At 44.8% G+C, this 23,221-nt stretch overlaps 1 protein-coding gene across 4 annotated transcripts in view; it reads left to right on the top strand.

Annotated features, from left to right (window-relative positions):
* LOC129851123 (FERM domain-containing protein 4B-like) overlaps positions 1-23,221 on the top strand; it is a 73,360-nt gene that overhangs the window by 44,097 nt on the left and 6,042 nt on the right. For 3 of the 4 annotated variants that reach the window (XM_055917415.1, XM_055917416.1, XM_055917413.1), the window contains exons 8-20: positions 9,505-9,588; positions 10,337-10,402; positions 10,906-10,963; positions 11,878-11,964; positions 16,482-16,558; positions 17,130-17,268; positions 19,857-19,998; positions 20,129-20,262; positions 20,345-20,461; positions 20,781-21,009; positions 21,240-21,296; positions 21,423-21,570; positions 22,232-22,369. In XM_055917415.1, coding sequence (XP_055773390.1) covers positions 9,505-9,588; positions 10,337-10,402; positions 10,906-10,963; positions 11,878-11,964; positions 16,482-16,558; positions 17,130-17,268; positions 19,857-19,998; positions 20,129-20,262; positions 20,345-20,461; positions 20,781-21,009; positions 21,240-21,296; positions 21,423-21,570; positions 22,232-22,369 — 1,476 coding nt within the window. The remainder of the gene's footprint in view (positions 1-9,504; positions 9,589-10,336; positions 10,403-10,905; positions 10,964-11,877; positions 11,965-16,481; positions 16,559-17,129; positions 17,269-19,856; positions 19,999-20,128; positions 20,263-20,344; positions 20,462-20,780; positions 21,010-21,239; positions 21,297-21,422; positions 21,571-22,231; positions 22,370-23,221) is intronic. The other variant, XM_055917414.1, reaches the window with a different exon arrangement.

The following is a 23,221-nucleotide window of genomic DNA, read 5'->3' as shown; positions in this document are numbered from 1 at the left end:
TCAAAAAGTTCCGTTATAGTCCGTAGAAACATGTCAAACTATGTATAGAATCAATCTTTTGGATGTTTTTATCATAAATCTTCAATAATGTTTCAACCGGAGAATTCCTTTGTCCGTAGAAATGCAATGGAACGCAAGCTAACTCTCACGTGAACGCGCGTGGTCAACTCATGGCACTCTGCCAGACCTCTGACTCATTCAGCTCCCATTCCCTCCTCCTTCACAGTAGAAGCATCAAACAAGGTTCTAAAGACTGTTGACATCTAGTGGAAGCCGTAGGAAGTGCAATATGACCCCCTTTCCACTGGATCTTGGATAGGCAAAGAGTTGAAAACCTACAAACCTCAGATTTCCCACTTCCTGGTTGGATTTCTTCTCAGGTTTTCGCCTGCCATATGAGTTCTGTTATACTCACAGACATCATTCAAACAGTTTTAGAAACTTCAGAGTGTTTTTTATCCAAATCTACTAATGATATGCATATTCTAGCTTTTAGGACTGAGTAGCAGGCAGTTTACTCTGGGCACCTTTTTATCCAAGCTACTCAATACTGGCCCCCTGTCCAAAAGAAATTAATCAGTCCCATATATTATGTTCTTACAAAAAAAGGGGGTTAAATTCTCTATTACAGCCACTATTGAAGGCTATCAAATGCTTCTCAAAGATGCCCTCTGGTGGTCAAAATAGCACTAACTAGCATAAATGGTACCAGTGGTTTTAAATAAAGTGCCATAGAATTCTGCTGTACCCCGCAAGCTGTGCTGCTGGACGCTGCAACTTTTTAAAGGACGAACCACTGTACATATCTGCTTTACCTGTGACTGTTTATATATTAAATAATTATGTATTACTCAACGATAAAGGCATCTTTGGAACATACAACGTGATGTATCTAGATCCGGTTTTCCTAGTCAGTGTTTTATTGTTTTCAACTCCATTCCTCAGTGGCCAAAAGCTATAGGCTCTATACTCTGGCAAACCTGACCTCAATTGCTTTCTGTTTGACTTTGTGTCTTGGCTATTGAATTTCCTTTCCCCCTCTTGTTCAGTCTAAATATGTCTTGGATTAGATTGTTGTTGACTGCACAAGATACAGATAACAATCATACATCTCCCCCAGAAATATAAATATATATATGTATACACACATACATATACATTTGAAGTCGGACGTTTACATACACTTAGGTTGGAGTCATTAACTTGTTTTTCAACAACTCCACAAATTTCTTGTTAACAAACTATAGTTTTGGCAAGTCGGTTAGGACATCTACTTTGTGCATGACACAATAAATTTTTCCAACAATTGTTTACGGACAGATTATTTCACTTATCATTCACTGTATCACAATTCCAGTGGGTCAGAAGTTTACATACACTAAGTTGAATGTGCCTTTAAACAGCTTGGAAAATTTCAGAAAATGATGTCATGGCTTTAGAAGCTTTTGATAGGCTAATTGACATCATTTGAGTCAATTGGAGGGGTACGTGTGGATGTATTTCAAGGCCTACTGTAACGATAATCCTCCTCCTCTTCATCAGAAGAGGAGGAGCAGGGATTGAACCAAGGTGCAGCGCGTTGAAATGACATGATGAATTTATTTAACAAGACAAAACGAACTATACTTGAAAATGATACAAAATAACAAAACGAAAGTAGACAGTCCTGAACGACGAACTTACATACAACGTGACGAACGAAATGAACAGGAACAGACTACATGAAATGAACAAACCGTATACAGTCCCGTATGGTGCAAACATTGACACGGACACAGGAGACAACCACCCACAAACAAACACTGTGAACCGCCTACCTAAATATGACTCTCAATTAGAGGAACGCCAAACACCTGCCTCCAATTGAGAGCCATACCAGGCAACCCTAAACCAACATAGAAACAGACAACATAGAATGCCCACCCAAACTCACGTCCTGACCAACTAACACACAAAACTAAACAGAAAACAGGTCAGGAACGTGACAGTACCCCCCCCACAAGGTGCGAACTCCGGACGCACCAGCACAAAGTCTAGGGGAGGGTCTGGGTGGGCATCTAACCACGGTGGTGGCTCAGGCTCCGGGCGCGGTTCCCACCCCACCATAATCCATCCTAACTTCCTCCCACAAAGAATGTCCACCCTCTTTCTTCCCCCACACAATTCTCTTAATAATATATTAAATAAAGATAACACCAGGACAGAGAGATAAATCAAGATAGAGGGATAGATAAGACTATAGAGATAGATGAAGATAGAGAGGGAGATTAGGATAGAGGGGCAACTCCGGACTGAAAGGCAGCTCCGGACAGAGAGACAGCTCTGGACTGATGGGCAGTTCTGGGTATCCAGCCTTTTCAGGCTGAAGGGCAGCTCATGGCTGACTGACGACTCTCGATGCTCATGGCTGGCTGACGGCTCTCGACGCTCATGGCAGGCTGACGGCTCTCGACGCTCATGGCAGGCTGACGGCTCTCGACGCTCATGGCAGGCTGACGGCTCTCGACGCTCATGGCAGGCTGACGGCTCTCGACGCTCATGGCAGGCTGACGGCTCTCGACGCTCATGGCAGGCTGACGGCTCTCGACGCTCATGGCAGGCTGACGGCTCACGACGCTCATGGCGCTCTGACGGCTCTGGCTGCTCATGGCTCTCTGACGGCTCTGGCTGCTCATGGCTCACTGACGGCTCTGGCTGCACATGGCTCTTTGACGGCTCTGGCTGCTCATGGCGCTCTGACGGCTCTGGCTGCTCATGGCTCGCTGGCGGCTCTGGCAGATCCTGTCTGGTTGGCGGCTCTGGCAGATCCTGTCTGGTTGGCGGCTCTGGCAGATCCTGTCTGGTTGGCGGCTCTGGCAGATCCTGTCTGGTTGGCGGCTCTGGCAGATCCTGTCTGGCTGACGGCTCTAGCGGCTCCTGTCTGGCTGATGGCTCTAGCGGCTCCTGTCTGGCTGACGGCTCTGTAGGCTCATGGCAGACGGGCGGCTTTGCAGGCTCATGGCAGACGGGCGGCTTTGCAGGCTCCTGGCAGACGGATGGCTCAGATGGCGCTGGGGAGACGGATGGCTCAGATGGCGCTGGGGAGACGGATGGCTCAGATGGCGCTGGGGAGACGGATGGCTCAGATGGCGCTGGTGAGACGGATGGCTCTGGCCGGATATGGCGCACTGTAGACCTGGTGCGTGGTGCCGGAACTGGAGGCACCGTGCTAATGATAAGCACCTTCCTACTAGTGCGGGGAGCAGGGACAGGGCACACTGTATCCTCAAAGCCTACTCTACCCCTGATGCGTGGTACCGGCACTGGTGACGCCGGGCTGAGGACAAGCACATCAGGATTAGTAGGGGGAGAATATATAGTGTGTACAGGGCTCTGGAGACGCACTGGTAGCTTAGTGCGTGGGGCCGGAACTGGAGGCACCGGGCTAGATGCACGCACTACAGGGAGAGTGCGTGGAGGAGGAACAGGGCTCTGGAAATGCACTGGTAGCCTAGTGCGTAATGTAGGCACTGTAGGTACTAGGCTGGGGCGGGGAGGTGCCGCTGGAAATACCGGACCGTGCAGGCGTACTGGCTCTCTTGAGCATTGAGCCTGCCCAACCTTACCTGGTTGAATGCTCCCGGTCGCCCTGCCAGTGCGGCGAGGTGGAATAGCCCGCACTGGGCTATGCAGGCGAACCGGGGAAACCATGCGTAAGGCAGGTGCCATGTATGCCGGCCCGAGGAGACGCACTGGAGACCAGACGCGTTGAGCCGGCCTCATGACACCTGGCTCAATGCCCAATCTAGCCCTACCAGTGCGGGGAGGTGGAATAACCCGCACTGGGCTATGCACACGTACAGGAGACACCGTGCGCTCTACTGCGTAACACGGTGTCTGCCCGTACTCCCGCTCTCCACGGTTAGCCTGGGAAGTGGGCGCAGGTCTCCTACCTGCCCTTGGCCCACAACCCCTTAGCCCCCCCCCAAGAAATTTTAGGGAATTACTCACGGGCTTTTCGGGCTTCCGTGCAAGACGCGTCCCCTCATAACTCCGGTTCTTTACTCCAGTAGCCTCTGCTCTCCTCAGTGCCTCCACCTGTTCCCATGGGAGGCGATCCCTTCCAGCCAGGATCTCCTCCCATGTGTAGCAACCTTTACCGTCCAATACATCGTCCCAAGTCCATTCCTCCTTCTTGCGCTGTCCCTTACTCCGTTTACCCCGCTGCTTGGCTCTGGATGGGTGGGTGGTTCTGTAACGATAATCCTCCTCCTCTTCATCAGAAGAGGAGGAGCAGGGATTGAACCAAGGTGCAGCGCGTTGAAATGACATGATGAATTTATTTAACAAGACAAAACGAACTATACTTGAAAATGATACAAAATAACAAAACGAAAGTAGACAGTCCTGAACGACGAACTTACATACAACGTGACGAACGAAATGAACAGGAACAGACTACATGAAATGAACAAACCGTATACAGTCCCGTATGGTGCAAACATTGACACGGACACAGGAGACAACCACCCACAAACAAACACTGTGAACCGCCTACCTAAATATGACTCTCAATTAGAGGAACGCCAAACACCTGCCTCCAATTGAGAGCCATACCAGGCAACCCTAAACCAACATAGAAACAGACAACATAGAATGCCCACCCAAACTCACGTCCTGACCAACTAACACACAAAACTAAACAGAAAACAGGTCAGGAACGTGACACCTACATTCAAACTCAGTGCCTCTTTACTTGACATCATGGGAAAATCAAAGAAATCAGCCAGGACCTCAGAAAAATAATTGTAGACCTCCACAAGTCTGGTTCATCCTTGGGAGCAATTTCCAAACGCCTGAAGTTACCACGTTCATCTGTACAAACAATAGTACGCAAGTATAAACACGATGGGACCACACAGCCGTCATACCGCTCAGGAAGGAGATGGATTCTGTCTCCTGGAGATGAACGTACATTGGTGTGAAAAGTGCATATCAATCCCAGAACAACAGCAAAGGAACTTGTGAAGATGCTGGAGGAAACAGGTACAAAAGTATCTATATCCACAGTAAAACAAGTCCTATATCAACATAACCTGAAAGGCCGCTCAGCAAGGAAGAAGCCACTGCTCCGAAACCGCCATGAAAAAGCCAGACTATGGTTTGCAACTGCACATGGGGACAAAGATCGTACTTTTTGGAGAAATGTCCTCTGGTCTGATGAAACAAAGTAGAACTGTTTGGCCATAATGACCATCGTTATGTTTGGAGGAAAAAGGGGGATGCTTGCAAGCCGAAGAACACCATCCCAACCGTGAAGCACGGGGGTGGCAGCATCATGTTGTGGGGGTGCTTTGCTGCAGAAGGGACTGGTGCACATCACAGAAAAATGGCATCATGAGAAGGAAAATGATGTGGATACATTGAAGCTACATCTCAAGACATCAGTCAGGAAGTTAAAGCTTGGACGCAAATGGGTCTTCCAAATGGACAATGACCACAAGCATACTTCCAAAGTAGTGGCAAAATGGCTTAAGGACAACAAAGTCAAGGTATTGGAGTGGCCATCACAAAGCCCTGTCCTCAATCCTATAGAAAATGTGTGGGCAGAACTGAAAAAGCGTGTGCGAGCAAACAGGCCTACAGACCTGACTCAGTTACACCAGCTCTGTCAGGAGGACTGGGCCAAAATTCACCCAATTTATTGTGGGAAGCTTGTGGAAGGCTACCTGAAACATTTGACCCAAGTTAAACAATATAAAGGCAATGCTACCAAATACTAATTGAGTGTATGTAATCTTCTGACCCACTGGGAATGTGATGAAATAAATAAAAGCTGAAATAAATCATTCTCTTTGCTATTATTCTGACATTTCACATTCTTAAATAAAGTGGTGATCCTAACTGACCTAAGACAGGCAATTTTTAACTAGGATTAAATGTCAGGAATTGTGAAAAACTGAGTTTAAATGTATTTGGCTAAGGTATATGTAAACTTCCGACTTCAACTGTGTATATATATATATATATATATATTTTTTTTTTACAAAGCCTAATGTGTTTTGGTGGAGAGATAAAGCACTGAAAGGCTTGGCCTGGTGATAAGGTTTGTTATTTTAGTCATCAGGTGGAAAAGAGAGGGCTGAGGTAATCAGGAAATATTGTCCTGTCCGTCAGAGTGGACGAGCACTGAGCAGGTTGTACCTGTGGGATGTTATCCCCAGCTTGGGTCTCCTAGAGACCGCTGGGCAACAGCCCTATCTGAACACAAAAGCTTTGCTCTGCTCTGTAAGAAATTGTATTGTGTGAATGCACACTGTGATATTTAATGCTTAAAATGCAGTTTGTTTCTACCTCAAGGTCTTATCTTTGTACTCGCAAAACTCTAATTTCAGCAGCACCTGTTTTTTAAAGCCCACTTCTCGGGCAAGCTTCAGTTCATTGTATAGTTTTCAGGATGCCCAGTGATGCCCTTCACGGCCTTGTGTTGCAGTATATTAAGGGTGCGTTTTCAGATTGTTTAGCCCTGAGGTGTCAGGCAGCTTCGTCAGTTAATGTTTCAGCTGCACTTTGTCCTGTCTGAAAGCACAATGAAACAGACCCTGCCAACAAAGTCTGTGAAATCAGTGTGGATGGGAGCCTGTCCAACTACATATCCCAGGAGAGAGTAGACTAATACATATTTTTCCTCTGTGATGGTTTTAATTTCTACCTTTTTGGATAAGGAATGTTGGTAAATCCTCTCATAAAACATGTTCAGCTCTAGACACAAATTGCAAAGGTCCCTGCAGCTCTGAGATTAGATGTGGAGGAGTTAGGGAGAACCCCCTCCTCCAATGTACTGCCTGTTCTAAAAGGGATGAGCTTCAGGAGTGCCGTCTTCACTGGCCCACGGTAGACTGCCGGGCGTCAAATACTTACCATTATGATGTCATTTCTCTGTAGTCAAAGCCGGCCCCCCTGCTGAGCAATCACTTTATAGTTTCCTGTTGTGCTTCTAGCCTTGGATTGACTTTGCATGTTCATTGCGATCATGTGCATATAGGGGAATAACAACATGTAGCCTAAGGGTTATCATTTTACCTTTGATGTTATGCAGTGTTAATGTAGTAGCCTAGATGACATGCAGTGTAATATCACCATGTAATACTTTTCAGCTGATGACTGTCACATCCCAGTTAAACTTCATTAGTATAAACCATTATGCCTAAAGGCTACAGCACCCCTGACACTGTCGATTTACTCACTCAAATGTAGACCCAACCTGCTTTTACTGGGAATTTCACAGCAATGGGGATCTCCTGGTCTCTTTCTTTGCATTTCCTTAACAGGGACTTACTATCAGCCCACTGAAATAGCTGACCTACTGTATGAGTGTTTAGCCGACACCCTTGCTGGCTGGCAGGGTGGAGGAGCTGCCCCCAGCCCACGTCACAGGACGTGTAATGAATTCCAGATTGCTGACAGCGCAATGTGGCTACATAGTAGATCACCCTAACAACACCAGCCTCAGCGCCCTATAAAATGTATGCCATCCAACTCCACAGCAGTGAACTAGCTGCCATAGCAGCAGAGACTAGTGAACCTCCGAGAGGCAGCTAGCTAGGGAACAATGATTCAAGTGGCTTTCTCTCTGTAATGTTTCACCTTTCTACTGAGTGAGCAGGTTCATATTACTAGATCATTATGGCCTCTGCATTCTAAGGATTGTTTAGTTCTTTTCATTTCACTTTGGAGACCATTGAGAAACTGCAAGTGACATATTTGAAAATGTTCAGCTCATGCTTTGTAGTTTCTTTTGTTGATTTTCTTTAGTAGTTATTACATCAAATAGTTTCAATGAAAAAATACCAAAACATAAGTATACTATGTTGTCCCAGTAGTTTAGAACATGATACAGATATGAAGAATCTACTGGTCTGAGTCCTGTCTGAGAGGCCAAGTCCTATTTTTGAAAAGCTCTCCTCTGTGAGTTGTACAGTACCTTTCAACACTGCATGGGCTGCCAAAACTGGTGAATGGATTTTGTTCCGGGCTCCAGTGCTCTGGCCTGCCAAGTCATAGCCCTCTTTGTCGATCAGTAATTGTAGAGCAAAAGCTCCCCCATCATGTGTTGGAGTGACTCATAGTTCACTATCTCAGACCTTGACAGTGACATACAACACAGTTAATACAGAGAGGTACTTTTCTATTGCTGTGTATTAGATCATCTCCAGACTTGAGGTACCTGTGGCATTTATGATTAAATTAGGTCTTAATTGTGTGTTTATGAAATTGTATGGTAAATGACGTAAGGTAGGACTATCTCTCACTCTTTACACTGGCATGCAAAGATTGAGGTCAACGCCTGTACTGTACACACACACCTCAAAGAATGCACATGTGATAACATTGAAAAACATGTTCTTGTGAGTCATAATTACCATCCCATTCTGTAACTGCGCCTTGACATGATAGAACTATATTTCAATTTCCTCTGTTAATTAAAAGGGTTTTTATCTGTTTCTATTGAGACACTTTGGCAAGACCTAAGTGGATATTAAGCCTAGTCATGTTGGAATGCATCAATAGCCTGCCAGATAGAAATATGAAAAATGTCCAGACATGACCACTTTTTATTTTGATTTGGTTATCACTTTCTTCCTATATGACGTGGGACTTTACCTGTTCTGTAAAACGCATCAATGACAATTTGTATAACATTTTAATGTTGATATTTCACATGATCTCTGTCCCCTGTGTTCTGCTCTGTAGAACTCATTTGGGGTTATTATTGGATATAGGGGTTTATTGAACTCAGAGAAATAGTGTAATGACAGTCTAATAATGTAATGACAGTCTAATAGTGTAATGACAGTATAATAGTGTAATGACAGTATAATAGTGTAATGACAGTCTAATAATGTAATGACAGTCTAATAATGTAATGACAGTCTAATAATGTAATGACAGTCTAATAATGTAATGACAGTCTAATAGTGTAATGACAGTATAATAGTGTAATGACAGTAATAATGTAATGACAGTCTAATAATGTAATGACAGTCTAATAATGTAATGACAGTCTAATAGTGTAATGACAGTCTAATAATGTAATGACAGTCTAATAGTGTAATGACAGTCTAATAGTGTAATGACAGTCTAATAGTGTAATGACAGTCTAATAGTGTAATGACAGTCTAATAGTGTAATGACAGTCTAATAATGTAATGACAGTCTAATAGTGTAATGACAGTCTAATAGTGTAATGACAGTCTAATAGTGTAATGACAGTCTAATAGTGTAATGACAGTCTAATAATGTAATGACAGTCTAATAGTGTAATGACAGTCTAATAGTGTAATGACAGTCTAATAACGGCGTTTTAAAAAACTTTTGATCAATCAGCAGTGTTATTATTATGGAGCCTTAAAATGCCCCCTGGCCCTATTGGAGATGTAAATGAGCCTTTTTAAGATACAACTGTTACTGTTCTTGTGAATTAATTCAGTTGATCATTATGTCTCAATCCTTCTGTATTTACAGTGTTGAAAGCTCCAGGTCGGACCTGAACAAGCTCCCGGTTTTACCCACTAGAATCCTGAGGGAGCACCCCTCCCTGGTATACTGGTAAGCAGTGCCACATTAACAACACTTTAACCACAAATGCACAAGGGGTATTAATCCAAGTGGATTACACACAGTCCCATAGATATCAGACCGCAGTCCTGTCAATACCAATCCTCCCCTCACCCCGTCCCTATCCCCATCAAATGGCTTTTTAATTGTAGCTAACACCTGGATGCACAAAGCACTTATTTTCCCATGCAGATGAGCTGGTGTGGGCAGCGAGGTGGAGGTACACCCAGAGTCCTGCCAGGCTGTTTATCTCCGATGGGCTGTATTAATTAGTGCTCTGTGTTAATTACGTCTGGCTACATCATGAACAGCCAGGGTGGTGCTGACTTCATCATGTCCTCATGGGAGCTGGGCTAGACAGGAGGGAGAGAGAACGAGACGGCCAGACCAGCCGCTGGTTAACAGCTCCTGTGTCTGTCTGAGTGCATGCTGCTGCATCTTGTTCTTCTGCCTCAGCATTCATCTGTGGCTGCAGCCCAGCCCACTGATGAACAGCAGCTGTATGGATTCATGGGCAGATTGGAATTACAGTGCTGTGTGTGTGTGAGCAGATGGGTCGTGTGTGTGAGCTGAGAGGAGATGAGAAACATGGTCAGGCCAGTAGGCCAGACAGAATTCTCTCCATGAACAGGAACAATGTGTGTCAGGGAAGGACTGTCTCACCACTTGTCTCTGTTTGGGGATATGTTACAATCAGTAATGGCTTATTCATTTCGGCTTTTATTTTTCTCTATTACAGTGAAGACCGAGTGATCGAGCACTATGAGAACCTGAAGGGCCTCAGCAGAGGGCAAGCAATTGTGCAGTAAGTCATGTAATAAATGGGCCTTTTTATGTTAATCTGGGTCAAGTGCATGGAGGAAATGAGCTGCTGTGTACCTCTAGTTCAGCACGTTCATCAGTCCAACACACTCTGCAGTCCTCTGTAGCGTCTACTCCTGTGTTTTTGTTTGAACGGGGTTGCTGTCACACTGCCAGAATGTGTCATTAATTAGAGGACAGCAAACTTTTACTATGCTGTGGGCAGCCAGCAGTGTGTGACAGAGGTCCCCTCTGTTTTGCCTGGGAGGGCTTAGCCTAGTGAGGTCGTTTACACACGGCTGAATGATTTGTGCCCTTGACTTGATCAATTGATTCTCCAAGGCCCTGTAAAGAAATCGATGGCTCCGCCACTGTAAATGACTGTGTCTGGTGAATGACTGACTGGAGCTTAAACCCCTTTCAAACTTCTGTAGAGCAGCGCCTCACAGACGTTGATGAAGTGTAACTGCCTGAATTACTGCTAACGTGTCCCTCTCCGTTTTGAAGGTATTTGGCCTTAGTGGAGTCCCTCCCTACATATGGAGTTCATTATTATCCAGTAAAGGTAAGAACGAAATCAACCCTGTATCTTACAGTAGGAAGCATCAAACATCTGTACATTTGTTTTCATCGGACGAGGAGGAGGAGTAAGGGTCGGGCCAAAATGCAGCGTAGGTTGAATCCATAATGATTTATTATAACAAGACGAAACACGATGAACACTTGAAATGATTGCCAAAATAACAAAACGACGTAGACAGACCAGAACATGGAACTTGCATAATAACACGAAGAACGCACAAACAGGAACAGACTACATACACGAACGACAACGAAACAGTCCCGTGTGGTGCGACATACACAGACACGGAAGACAATCACCCACAAAACAAACAATGTGAACAGCCTACCTTTATATGGTTCTCAATCAGAGGAAACGTCAAACACCTGTCCCTGATTGAGAACCATATAAGGCTAATTACCAATGAACCTAAACATAGAACAACATAACATAGACTACCCACCCAGCTCACGTCCTGACCAACTAAACAAAGTAAAACAAAGGCAAATAAGGTCAGGAACGTGACAAAGTAGTGTGTTCAGATAGAAATACAGCCGTTTTCCCTCTGGAGTCTGGACAGGGACCTTAGCTGGCTGTTTTCTCAGGCTCAGTGCTTAGTTAACTAATGATTGAGTGATCCTTCTCTCAGCAACTCTCTCACTCCCAAAGCCTCAACCCCACCAGCCCCGCTCTCATACCTCACTCATTAAAGCAGGGTGTCTGAGCACATCAAACGCTGCTGTTAAAATGACTCGGTCTGTGGCTTTTTAGGGCTGCTTCAGTGCATTTGATCTCTCCTTGTGATGCTAGTGCTGCTAGCCTAATGGGGTAATTGCCACAGTAATGGCCCGTTCTTCTTTTAAAAATGTACCACTTAAGCTGCTCCTAATGACTGGTGTGCCTTGCCTTCCCAACAGGACAAACAGGGCCTGCCGTGGTGGCTGGGAGTCAGCTATAAAGGCATTGGACAGTACGATTTACAGGACAAGTTGAAACCTCGGAAGGTAGGTTGGCCTTCTGTGACTTGTTTCTCCTTATGGTCTAACTGAACAACCAGCCCCACTCTGGTTAATAATCCACCAAACTGTAAATATGGCAACAAAAAGCTTGTGTTCTTGGCCAGGGTAAAGGGAGGGAAAGTTGTTATCAACGTGGGTGTGATAGTATCTGGATTATGGTGATAAGATTGTGGCATTCCTCATTTAGGGTGTGATTGAAATAACCATGACTGTGATTCCAAATATGATACCTAAAGTTACAGTTTTGGCAACAAAAAAAGTTAAAATATATTCTTGTGTGTTTTCCTCTGCCAGTTTCATTACTATGTCTCTTACCTGTTCCCATGTTGGATCCCTGTTGACACAGCTGGGTTTGCTTAATGCCAAGGCATTAATGGGCGTGTCCCATGTATTACACCCAGCGTATCCCAGTTCCTTTCTCAGCAGCCCTTCCAGTGGAAGGTGTAATTATGGTGCAGGATGGGGAGCAGGCAGGCAGGGCTCTGGGGCTGGATGAGCCGGCACCAAGCCAGCCTGGGCGGTCTCTGTGAGGGGCTCCGCTCTGAGAGAGAGCTATGCTCTACCCAGGCCAACCAACCACACATGGAGGGAGGGAGCACTCATGCCAAAACTCCTCCGTAGCAGACCCCTGGTGAAATGATGGACTTTTGTAATATGCTTTTTTTTTTAAAGTGCACAACTCTTGTTGCTGTTCTAGAGGGGCCTGTCATCTGGTAGAATATTGATAGTGCTTCCTATCAAGGCTGGCGACCTTTGTATTCATCGCAGCCCCACTCTGCCCTTCTCCAAGCATGCTGTGCTCATTATGCAAAGCTGCCTGTCATTGTGTGTGTGTGTTTCTCTCGGAGAGCAAACAATTGATCAAGCAATAAAACACAATCACCTTGGCAGGGGGGCTGTGAGAAGCTTGGAAGGGTGTGAGGGGCTTGGAACGGGGGTTGAGTGGGTCTTGAAGGGTGGGGGGGTTGAGGGGGTCTTGAAGGGGGGGGCTGCAGAAAAGGAATCCCACTGCAGCACTCCAATCGTCCTGTGAGGAATCTTGGGAACTCGGGATGAAAAGGCTTTTGAAAGTGATGTTTTCCCAGACTTCAGTGACATGCGCTGAAAGAAGCTACTGTAGCCTTCTTATGGATGTCAGCTTTATCACAACTTAATGGATGGGATGAACCACAACTTCCTATCCCTGTCTGTTGGGTAAAAGAGAACTGGGGCTTTTTCCAAAATCTCAATAGTAACCAACACGTCGTTCTGAGTCTTCAGACATAGTCATAGATGGACCATGACAATGGAAGAAGGGAAGGGTAAGTATGTATTTTAATGGGTATAGGACACAAAACCATACAGGAGAATAAAATGTATGCTAGAGCACCACATTTTATACAAAGGCCGTACTTTAAATGAAAAGTTATTTCTAAGATGGTCTGAGGAGCAAATGGCTGTGATATAGAGAGCGCTCTCTCTCTCGCTCTGGCTCTCTGTGTGTGTTTCTGTCTATTTGTTTCAGTCTCTCGCTCTCTCTCTCCCAATTTCAATTCAAAGGGCTTTATCACTCTATCCCTCTTTCCCTCTCTCCGTGTCTGTCTGTTTCAGTCCATCTCTCTCTTCCTCTTATCAGCAAGTCATTTGACACTTACTTGTATTATAATCACTTGCAGGTCCAGTTATATGGTCAACCAATAAAACCAATGTAAGCACAGCTCAGTAAGGATAAAACAATTTCTGTAATGGTAATAATCATATATGATTAGACCCTTCATTTTTTATCTTGGAACAATAAAAGGCTGCTCAAATATTTATATGGGTGCTAAAATCCAAGGCTAGCTGTGTCAGTGGACCGTGCAGCTCCATTCCCTATAAGCCGTCTTTACACTTCTTTCACCTCAGTATATAATAGGTTAAAACCAGAGCCTTAATTCATGTGTGTGTTTGTAGTCGACTGTAGCATTCTCTCTCGTCATGCCTCTGCTGGAAATGTTCAGTGAACCAGCGTGCCATGTGACTGTATGAGAAGGGTGTGGTCGTTCTCTTCCTGCGTGTAAGTCCCAACCTTTGACACACATTATTTATCTTCCTCAGAGGATTCCTCCATCACGTCACAGGGCCTGGGGGAGTCTGGGGAGGTTGTTGTGGGTTCAGGGTTGGGTCTGCATCAGAATGTTCTGGGAATATCTCAAACCACAGGTATTTTGGCATGGGCTCTAATGAGAAGTGAAACCGCTAACATCTGAAATAAATGAGACTGAGATGGGGAACTACTGTTCTGTTCTTTAGATGACTGGACTGTCTCTACCATTCACCTCATGTTTAGTTTTGGTGGTAGTTTCTCTGCAATGCAGTTTGGCAGCACTGGCTTGGACTGTTTCCTCTGTCCAAATAGTAAGTGGGGTCTTGTGATCAGAGTTGAAGGTGGGTCACACATTCTTGATATATTTTGGCACTTACTACCTTCGGCCATACTTGAGCACTCATTAAAATGGTTGTGTGTGTGTGTGTGTGGTGTTTTGAAACTGTCTAATGATCTAGTTATGTAAATGTGTGTTATCTGTTTATTTTCTGAATGTGCTGTAGTAAGTATCCAGGGGGTTTGTGAATTAGAGAGGGGTATCCCACACAATGGGGTGAGTCTGTGGGAAGTGTGGAGCCTGCTGGTTCCCATTGTTCAGTAATTACCATGCTCCCAATCCACAGTTAGACTGGGGATCTAATTGATTAGGCTAGGCCTACAGTATTGGCTGGAGCAGCAATGGAGAAATGGTCTGGGTCACTTTACTTAAAGCATGAAGTAACATCTTATGAAATATTGACTCCTAATACACTGTTATTGGCTACAGCATTTGCTTTGTGAGTTGCAGAAATCCAGTTTTACATTTTCCTTTGGTTTTAATAACTGACTTTAGAGGTGTAGTGAGAGATTCTTCCTTGTCAGCTTGGGCCCAGTTCTGAGAGCTGACCAAGAGCCGTCCTGTATTCACATGGAGGTGAAGAGGGGCCCGCTATTAATGATTAGACCAAAGTAGAAGATTCCTGAAATATTTGTCTTGGGGAGCGGTGGGAGGCTGGAGTTGATAGCACTCTGAACAACAGGGGTTGGCATGGTATGTAGAACCCAGATAACACATCACAAAGGGTAATGAAGGTACTAAGGGTTATGAATGTGGAGGGCTAATCTAAGATCTGTGGATGAAGGGAAACACACTGAAAGAAAAGGGGTCATGATGGTCTTTTCCCAGAAGAGGAGAGGAGGTTGAATACCTCTCTGTGCACAGCTTGTTCATCTGGTTTGACTGAGGAGGAAGATTGTGATAGAGGGAGAGAAGGAGTGAGTTACACAGAGCCAATTGATGAGGAAAGGAGAGAGAGCAGAGCAGTGCAAGGTGGGCGAGGTCAGAGTGAGGTGTCTGTGATGTCAGAGGGGATGGGGGGAGAGAGGCGGAGCATGCTCAGCTGACACTCTTGCAACACCTATCTGGCTGTCTGAGAACAGATGAATGTATTGTTCAAGGACGCTCTAGCCCTGTGGGAAACTTGGCCAAAGGATTCAATAACACCCTGATAATTCACCCGGGATTTAAAAAGCACATATACCTGCTCTGGTAAGCCCCCTTTTACCTGACTAGATAGTTCAGGACACATTTAGTTGAGTTGCTGTTGTCATTCTGTTTTTGGGTTACCTGTAAGTAATTGTATGTTAATGTGCTGTACAATCCACAGTTGTAAAGCAGTGACTACGGTGTATACTATACTGGAAACATGTAGAACCTGTTTAGAAGAATAAGATCCCTATTGTGTTATTAACATTTTTACCAAGACTTCAATGTACTAAAATCAGTTCTCAGGCTGGGTTGCTTGTGAGATCATTTAGATTTCTCGCTGAGGACTGTAGTCAAGGGTCATGTGTTCTATTATTTAGAGCTATGGCTATCTGCCTGGCTTGCCAGTACCTGGTAGAGAATGTTTATTAAATCCCTCTGCCATAAATCTATACCCCAGACCCTGGTGCCAGTGGTGGATTCTCACACAGCCAGACCAGGGGAGAGTCCATCGCTCTCAGCGAAAAGAGCTCCAAATCTCTCTAAAGAAAGCTCGGTTTTGCTGTTTGCAGATGTTTCACCCCACTCCTCCTCCTGTTTTCAGCGCTCTCCCTCCAGGGCAGAATGAAATGAGAGGCTTCTTGCTAGGCAAGTCTTGCTCTCTACACTGGCTTAATTACTGAGTAGTAAGTAAATTCCACCTGACTGAGTGGCTGTCCTCTGTGCACTGCTGCTACTGTTATTGTTAACGTTGAGAAAGGCTGGTGTATCTGGGACTAAACTAGTGTCTTTCCATGCTAGTGGCATTGTGTTTGAGTTTTGATGGTCCACACATTGGATGACTCAAGCCGCTTGGAATAAATACGGATGTATCAAAGCACATCTCTCTAGGTCTGCCACTCACTCAAACAGGGCATGGTCCAGTGGACAATTTACTAAGTGGTGTGTCCTGTTTTCTCTCTCTGTCTGCAGTTGTTTCAGTGGAAGCAGCTGGAGAATTTGTATTTCCGTGAGAAGAAATTTGCTGTAGAGGTGAACGACCCTGACAGGTGAGATGGAACAGACACTGGATGCATATAGTGATCCTGGGTTGTGTTCTGTAGCGTCAGGTTCAAACCTCAAAATGTTTGGTGCCTACTGAACTCAACCCAGGAATCTGTTGTCTTCTATTCTGATCCTAGCCTTTCTGAATCATAACAGACGTAATTTCAGAGCCTAGTGTCAATGAGCTGTCTCCAATACAATATCTTGCTAGTGTCGAATGAAGGCCTTCCTTCTTGCTGTAAAGGACTGCTGCAGTCAGTGTTCTCAGGACATTGCAGCACTTCCAGCCTCAGTGCTGTATCACATGTTTAATATGGTGCTGCTAGCCACCTTGGCTGGAATTAAAAATCTCTGTTCCAATATTGCATCTCTCTCCCATCAATGTATTGAATTACAGAACCAGTCATGAGATTAGTTTATGCAAGGAATTGTTTTCTAATCTCTGATTGTGTATGATTCTGATATCAGTACCCATCATGTTATTAAAAGTGTATCTATAGTTAGATATCCAGGTATTCACTTGTTGTGTTGTCAGTCTGGATTAAAGAGATTAAATTACTATTTTTTTATCCACAGAAGGATAGTTACCAGGCGTACATTCGGGCAGACTGGATTGGTCATTCACACGTGGTATGCCAGCCACTCTCTGATTAAGACCATCTGGGTGATGGCCATCAGTCAGCATCAGTTCTATTTGGACAGGAAGCAGAGCAAAGTGAGTGTGTCAGCAGCACAGCACTACTGCTCTTCTCCTACCCTCATCCCCATACCTGCATCTGTGCCTCTGTGCTGTTCCTAGCCTTACCAGGGCCTTGTCACCCCCACCATGCTCTTTCTCACTCCACTCCACATCTGAGTGCTCCTGTCCTTGTCTTAACCTTTACTCCTCTGTTTGCTAACATGTTTCTTATGGTTGACCCAATTTAGTCGACTGGTCGATTGTTTGGTTGATAGGCTGTTGGTCGACCAAGATTTCTTTAGTCGAACAGTAGCAACAAATTGTTTTTGTTAAATCATGGTGTACAAGACACCTGTCTGATTCGTGCCTGTCTGAGTGGACTGATCCATTGTTGGGATGGCACAGTCCATCAGTGTAAGACATGCTACTGAAATCGTATATGGTTATATTATGTAAGAATAATGGTGCAAAACAAAAAATTATCGTATTTTATATTAAAAAAATGCGCTTTCTCCCACGTTGGATAGTGGTCGCTGTCCGTGGTTTTGAAAAATATCAGTGCGCTTCCTAGACGATGTTGCTGTGCGCATAATTGCAAAGTTAACCAGCATATTGGTGTTGAGAACAATGCGGCGGGAGGCAGCAGCGGAGTTAGGAGACCAGAAAACAGCCCGTGCCTTAATTGTCTAAGAAAAGGGAGGAGAGAGGAAACCCCAACTTAATTAGGTCTATAATCAATAGCCTAACTGTTAAATGTGCCTGGGGTTATAAATCATCCATATATATCTACAGAAATAAGACAGATCCTTCTTCTGTTGGATGTTTGTTTAATAGCCTACTGATTCTGTGTGCACCAAGCCTCACGCAACCACAACATGTTGGATAAACAATTTCACAAATTCTGCTTTTTAAATCTTTGCTATGCTGTAATAAATGCTTTACAATATTTTTTTGTTTAGACCAGCTTCTGGTATTATTTATAACTTATTTCGTGTTGTTTACACTCTTCCAAATTGTCCCAAAATCAAGTCAAATTTATTCCACACGTCTGACTTTCCCTTTACCTCCTGAGCTATGAGGGAAAATTGCCTGGTATCGAGTTTATTTGTCACTTCCTCTGCATCCATTTTGTGTTAGGAGTTTGTTATAACCAATTTATTGATGTGATTATTTTGTATTTAACCTATATTTGTCACGATCGTGTACTGGAGAGACGGACCAAGATGCAGCGGAATAATGATACATCTTCTCTTTTTATTTAAAGAAGATGAACGAACACGACACACTTTAACAAACTATACAAAACAACAAACGACCGTGAAGCTAAATAACGTTGTGCACATACACATACAGGCTACAAACGTTCTACATAGACAACTACTCACAACCAATGAAAGCCTATGGCTACCCTAAATAAGGCTCCCAATCAGAGACAACCGAAATCAGCTGTCTCTAATTGGGAACTCATTCAGGTAACCATAGACTCTCCTAGACAACTAAACATACATAGACAACACTAGACACATGTACTCAACACAAACCCATATACTATACCCAACAACCCCTTTACCATAAAAACACCCAAAACCAACAAAACACAAACATTCCCCATGTCACACCCTGACCTAACTAAAATAATAAAGAAAACAAAGAATACTAAGGCCAGGGCGTGACAATATTTAGCTAGGCTTGTCAGTTAAGAACAAATTCTTATTTACAATGACGGCCTACTACAATGATGGCCTACATATTATGATATGCTATAAGTCTATTGGTGCATGTGATGCATATTGGTGCATGTGATGCATACGTGTCATGTAAGTAGAGCAAGGGTTGAGGGAATGGAGAATGGTTTTCCTAAACAAATGAGGGATTTCGAGAATATAACTTTTCAGTCAGAAATATCTGTAATTATGTTGCAGCGTCACCAACATGGACAGTGCAATACACACTGTTGATGTTCTGTGGTGGTCTCTGCAGCATGGAGGAGAGGGAGACAACGGGTGCTAGTCAGTCACTCGCTGTTTTTTTAGATTTTTTTAACACAGTGCAGCAAGTCTGAGCCAGGCCCAGCACAATCGATTGGTCAAAAGAATAGCCTACTGAATAGCCAATCGATTGGTCGAAAGAACAGACGACTCTTGATCGACCAAGATTTTTTTTGCAGGCCTAATGTCTCTGCCCCATTTTAATTGATGTATATTATAGTATTCTTAGAATAGCCTATGCATAGCTGTGGGGATTCTTGATTTAATGTCGACTTTCCTTGCTGCTCTATTTGATGAATCAACACAGAAGGACATTTTTTTACGTGTTTGTTTAGATGGTGCATATTTTGGTGGGTTATTTTGCATTACTGTCGTTACACAAGCTGAGTGTGAGTTATGATAGTTGCTCCGAGGGGTGAATGAGTGTGTGGCTGCAGTCAGATGGGTTGCAGCCTTTCAGAAGCAGATAGTGCTCATCCAGGAATAGTGTTGAGAGACAGGGCTCCGTTCCCAGCCTGGGCTGAAGCATGCAAATGGGGCTCTTATCTCGCTGCGCAGTCATTTAAGAATAAATACTGATGTGTGATTGTCACTGTCTCCCTCTTTTTCCTTCTTCCCCTCCCCCTCTCTCTCCAGTCCAAAGTTACCACGGCCAGAAGTTTGGGTGACATCGCCATGGACCTGACGGAGATTGGAGCACCCAGGATCAGTAAGCTGTCCAGCATGGAGAGTAAAGACCAGCTCATCATGGCCAGCAACGGATCCCTCATCTCAGCAGGTAGATAATGAGCTAACAACGGACAATGCTTGACGGACATATCGGTCCTATTGACTTCATTAAGACAAATGCTGATTAGATGAGATTGAAGTGGTCATAATGGTTTTAATAGAATGTCTGCCTGATGCAGGGTCAGGAGACTCTGATGTGAGAGAGGAGTTAAAGAAGGAGAAGATTGCTGACCTGAAGAATAAAGAGAAGGACTTACAGGACTCTCTGACTCAGAAACTAGAGGAGCTCAAGAAGATCTGCCTGCGAGAAGCTGTAAGCATCTTCATCAGTACTTGAATTAAATAATTTCAATTAGATTATATCACTGCTGATTGTTCTCTTTTTGTTTTTCCAGGAGCTGACAGGCAGGCTGCCTAAAGAGTACCCTCTGGACTCGGGTGAAAAGCCCCCTGCGGTGCGTCGGCGCATGGGGACAGCCTTCAAACTGGACGACCTCTTCCCTTATGATGCGGTTAGTATAGGAGTCACAGGATGGGAGCACTGGCTGTCATAAATATTATGTGTTCTTTTGGCTAATAAATCTTAGACTTGATTGACATTGTAATGCAACATTTTAATTGTGTGTGTGTGTGTGCGTGTGTGTGTGTGTGTGTGTGCGTGCGTGCGTGCGTGCGTGCGTGCGTGCGTGGAGTACATTCTCTATATATGACCAGGATAAGGAATTTCTAGTGATGAATATGCTTCTTTTATCCTGTGAAAATCCCCTTTGCACTGATCTGTGTGCAAGTTACTCATCTCATCTGTTTCTACTGTGTCTTCTTGTCCTGCAGGATCCCCATCTCAGAAACCTGGAGAGCAGGTTTGCCCTGCAGCAGAAGATCGTGGAGGCGGCCAAGAAACTGGCCAACGAGGCTGAGCTCTGTAAGACGGTGAAGAAGAAGAGGAGGAGGAACTGCCTGGACGCCATGAGGAAGCTGCAGGAGATTGAGGAGGAGATCAACAAATACAGGATCAAGACGGGCAAAAAGCCCACCCAGAGAGCATCAATAATCATAGCAGGTAGCCTACACCACGCCATACCAACAGCCAGACATTGCATACAGTCACAGTGATAACACAGTTTAGATTGACTGTAGCATACTGAGGAATCACAAGTTCTGTCAACAGCACCTTGTCTGTACTAGTCTGAAAGAAAGAAGACTTCAGGACATGGGTTTTTATCAGATGTGGCTTCTAATGAAAAGCCCAACACAAGCATGTGTTAACCTCCGTTTCTCCCCTTTTCTCAGATGATGTGAACCTTGCAGAACTCAGCTCACTGTCCGACAGTCTTACTCTGGACGATGGTGAGTGCTGCGGAGGTTATATCATACATACATTAGCTAAACTTCTCTGTTCACATCTGTAGCATCCCCATAGCTTTTAGCAGGCTGTGACAATGACAGTTCCTTCTGTTCACCTGTGTGTTTTAGACGAGGATCTGGGAGGCCAAAGGCAACAGTCCCATTCTGTGCAGTACTCTCCCCGGCCCCACCACTCAGAAACCCTGAGCCTCCACTACCAGTCTGACCGACTGGCCTCAGCCCACGACCAGTCCCAGGACCTCAGCCCCAACAGCAGGTAAGTGCTCTTGCATGGGCCTGGCCACTGGCTACAGCTCTCCTGGCTCTGGGTTGTTTTGTTACCCAGTCTGTTTCAGACTGTTATTCTTGGGGTCCAGGGAGCAGCAGCGAGTATAGACCTGTAGAGGAGAACCAGGGAAAGCTGCCTGCATTCCTACCAGCTTCTTCTCCTGCTGCCCCCACAACCTCCTCTTATCAGCCCGAACACGCTCCATGTAAAAAAAAAAATATAAAAAAAAATAGACATTGGTAAGCATGTCTCTGCCTGCTAAGGAAGAAACCACAATCCCAAAGACGGGAAAATAGTCTGGGACCGGAAAGCTGCTCTGGAAACTCTGAATTTGAACGTATTCGCTCACTGCGTGAACATTTACCAAATTACTTGGATAATATGCTGCTGGGAGAGAGGAGAGCAGGAGTTCTACTGCTACTGTCTGGTAATGTTATTTGCTTACCGTTCCATGAAGAGAAAGATCAATGAGCTATGAAATGACAGTCATCCAGGTGAAAATTCTGACTGAAATCGCAGCACACGAGGATGCAGCTTTTATATTCATGTTTTGAGTGGCGAGGAGAGGGAGAGGCCGTGTAATCACGGTACAAGCTCCACCCTGAGGGAGTCAAGTCTGTGAAAAGCATGGTTCTTATCTGTGTTTCAGATTAAATTATGGCGAAGTCCAGGAACCTTTCCACTACAATCACCGAGATGCCTTATCGAGCCACAAGCCTGCCTCTGCACACAGCATGCCTCCTACCCCCCTCCTCACCCGCAATGCCTACAGCAGCATCCAGTTCAGGTAGGTCAGGCCCGTATCCACAAAGCATCTCAGAAAGGTCCTAGGAATCCTATTCAAACCTGTTTTAAGACAAAGAATCTCCCAGCTCAGAGCAGATTTTAGGACAATGTTAAAAGACTGCTCAGACAAACTCTGAGCCAGGAGTAAAATCAACTTGTAAAAATTATTCAACTGTTAATCACGACAGTTCGAGGTACCGCAAAGTAAAGATAGTGATGACGCTCATTGACATGTTGCAAATGATGGGGAATAGCCAATCGCGATGAGGCATAGTCCGCTGTGAACTACACTGCTCAAAAAAATAAAGGCAACACTTAAACAACACAATGTAACTCCAAGTCAATCACACTTCTGTGAAATCAAACTGTCCACTTAGGAAGCAACACTGATTGACAATAAATTTCACATGCTGTTGTGCAAATGGAATAGACAACAGGTGGAAATTATAGGCGATTAGCAAGACACCCCCAATATAGGAGTGGTTCTGCAGGTGGTGACCACAGACCACTTCTCAGTTCCTATGCTTCCTGGCTGATGTTTTGGTCACTTTTGAATGCTGGCGGTGCTTTCACTCTAGTGGTAGCATGAGACGGAGTCTACAACCCACACAAGTGGCTCAGGTAGTGCAGCTCATCCAGGATGGCACATCAATGCGAGCTGTGGCAAGAAGGTTTGCTGTGTCTGTCAGCGTAGTGTCCAGAGCATGGAGGCGCTACCAGGAGACAGGCCAGTACATCGGGAGACGTGGAGGAGGCCGTAGGAGGGCAACAACCCAGCAGCAGGACCGCTACCTCCCCCTTTGTGCAAGGAGGAGCAGGAGGAGCACTGCCAGAGCCCTGCAAAATGACCTCC

Source organism: Salvelinus fontinalis, chromosome 3 (genome assembly GCF_029448725.1).
Source record: "Salvelinus fontinalis isolate EN_2023a chromosome 3, ASM2944872v1, whole genome shotgun sequence".
NCBI lineage: Eukaryota > Metazoa > Chordata > Actinopteri > Salmoniformes > Salmonidae > Salvelinus > Salvelinus fontinalis.
Note: the sequence above shows the minus strand (reverse complement) of the source record. Positions and strands in the feature narration are given on the sequence as shown.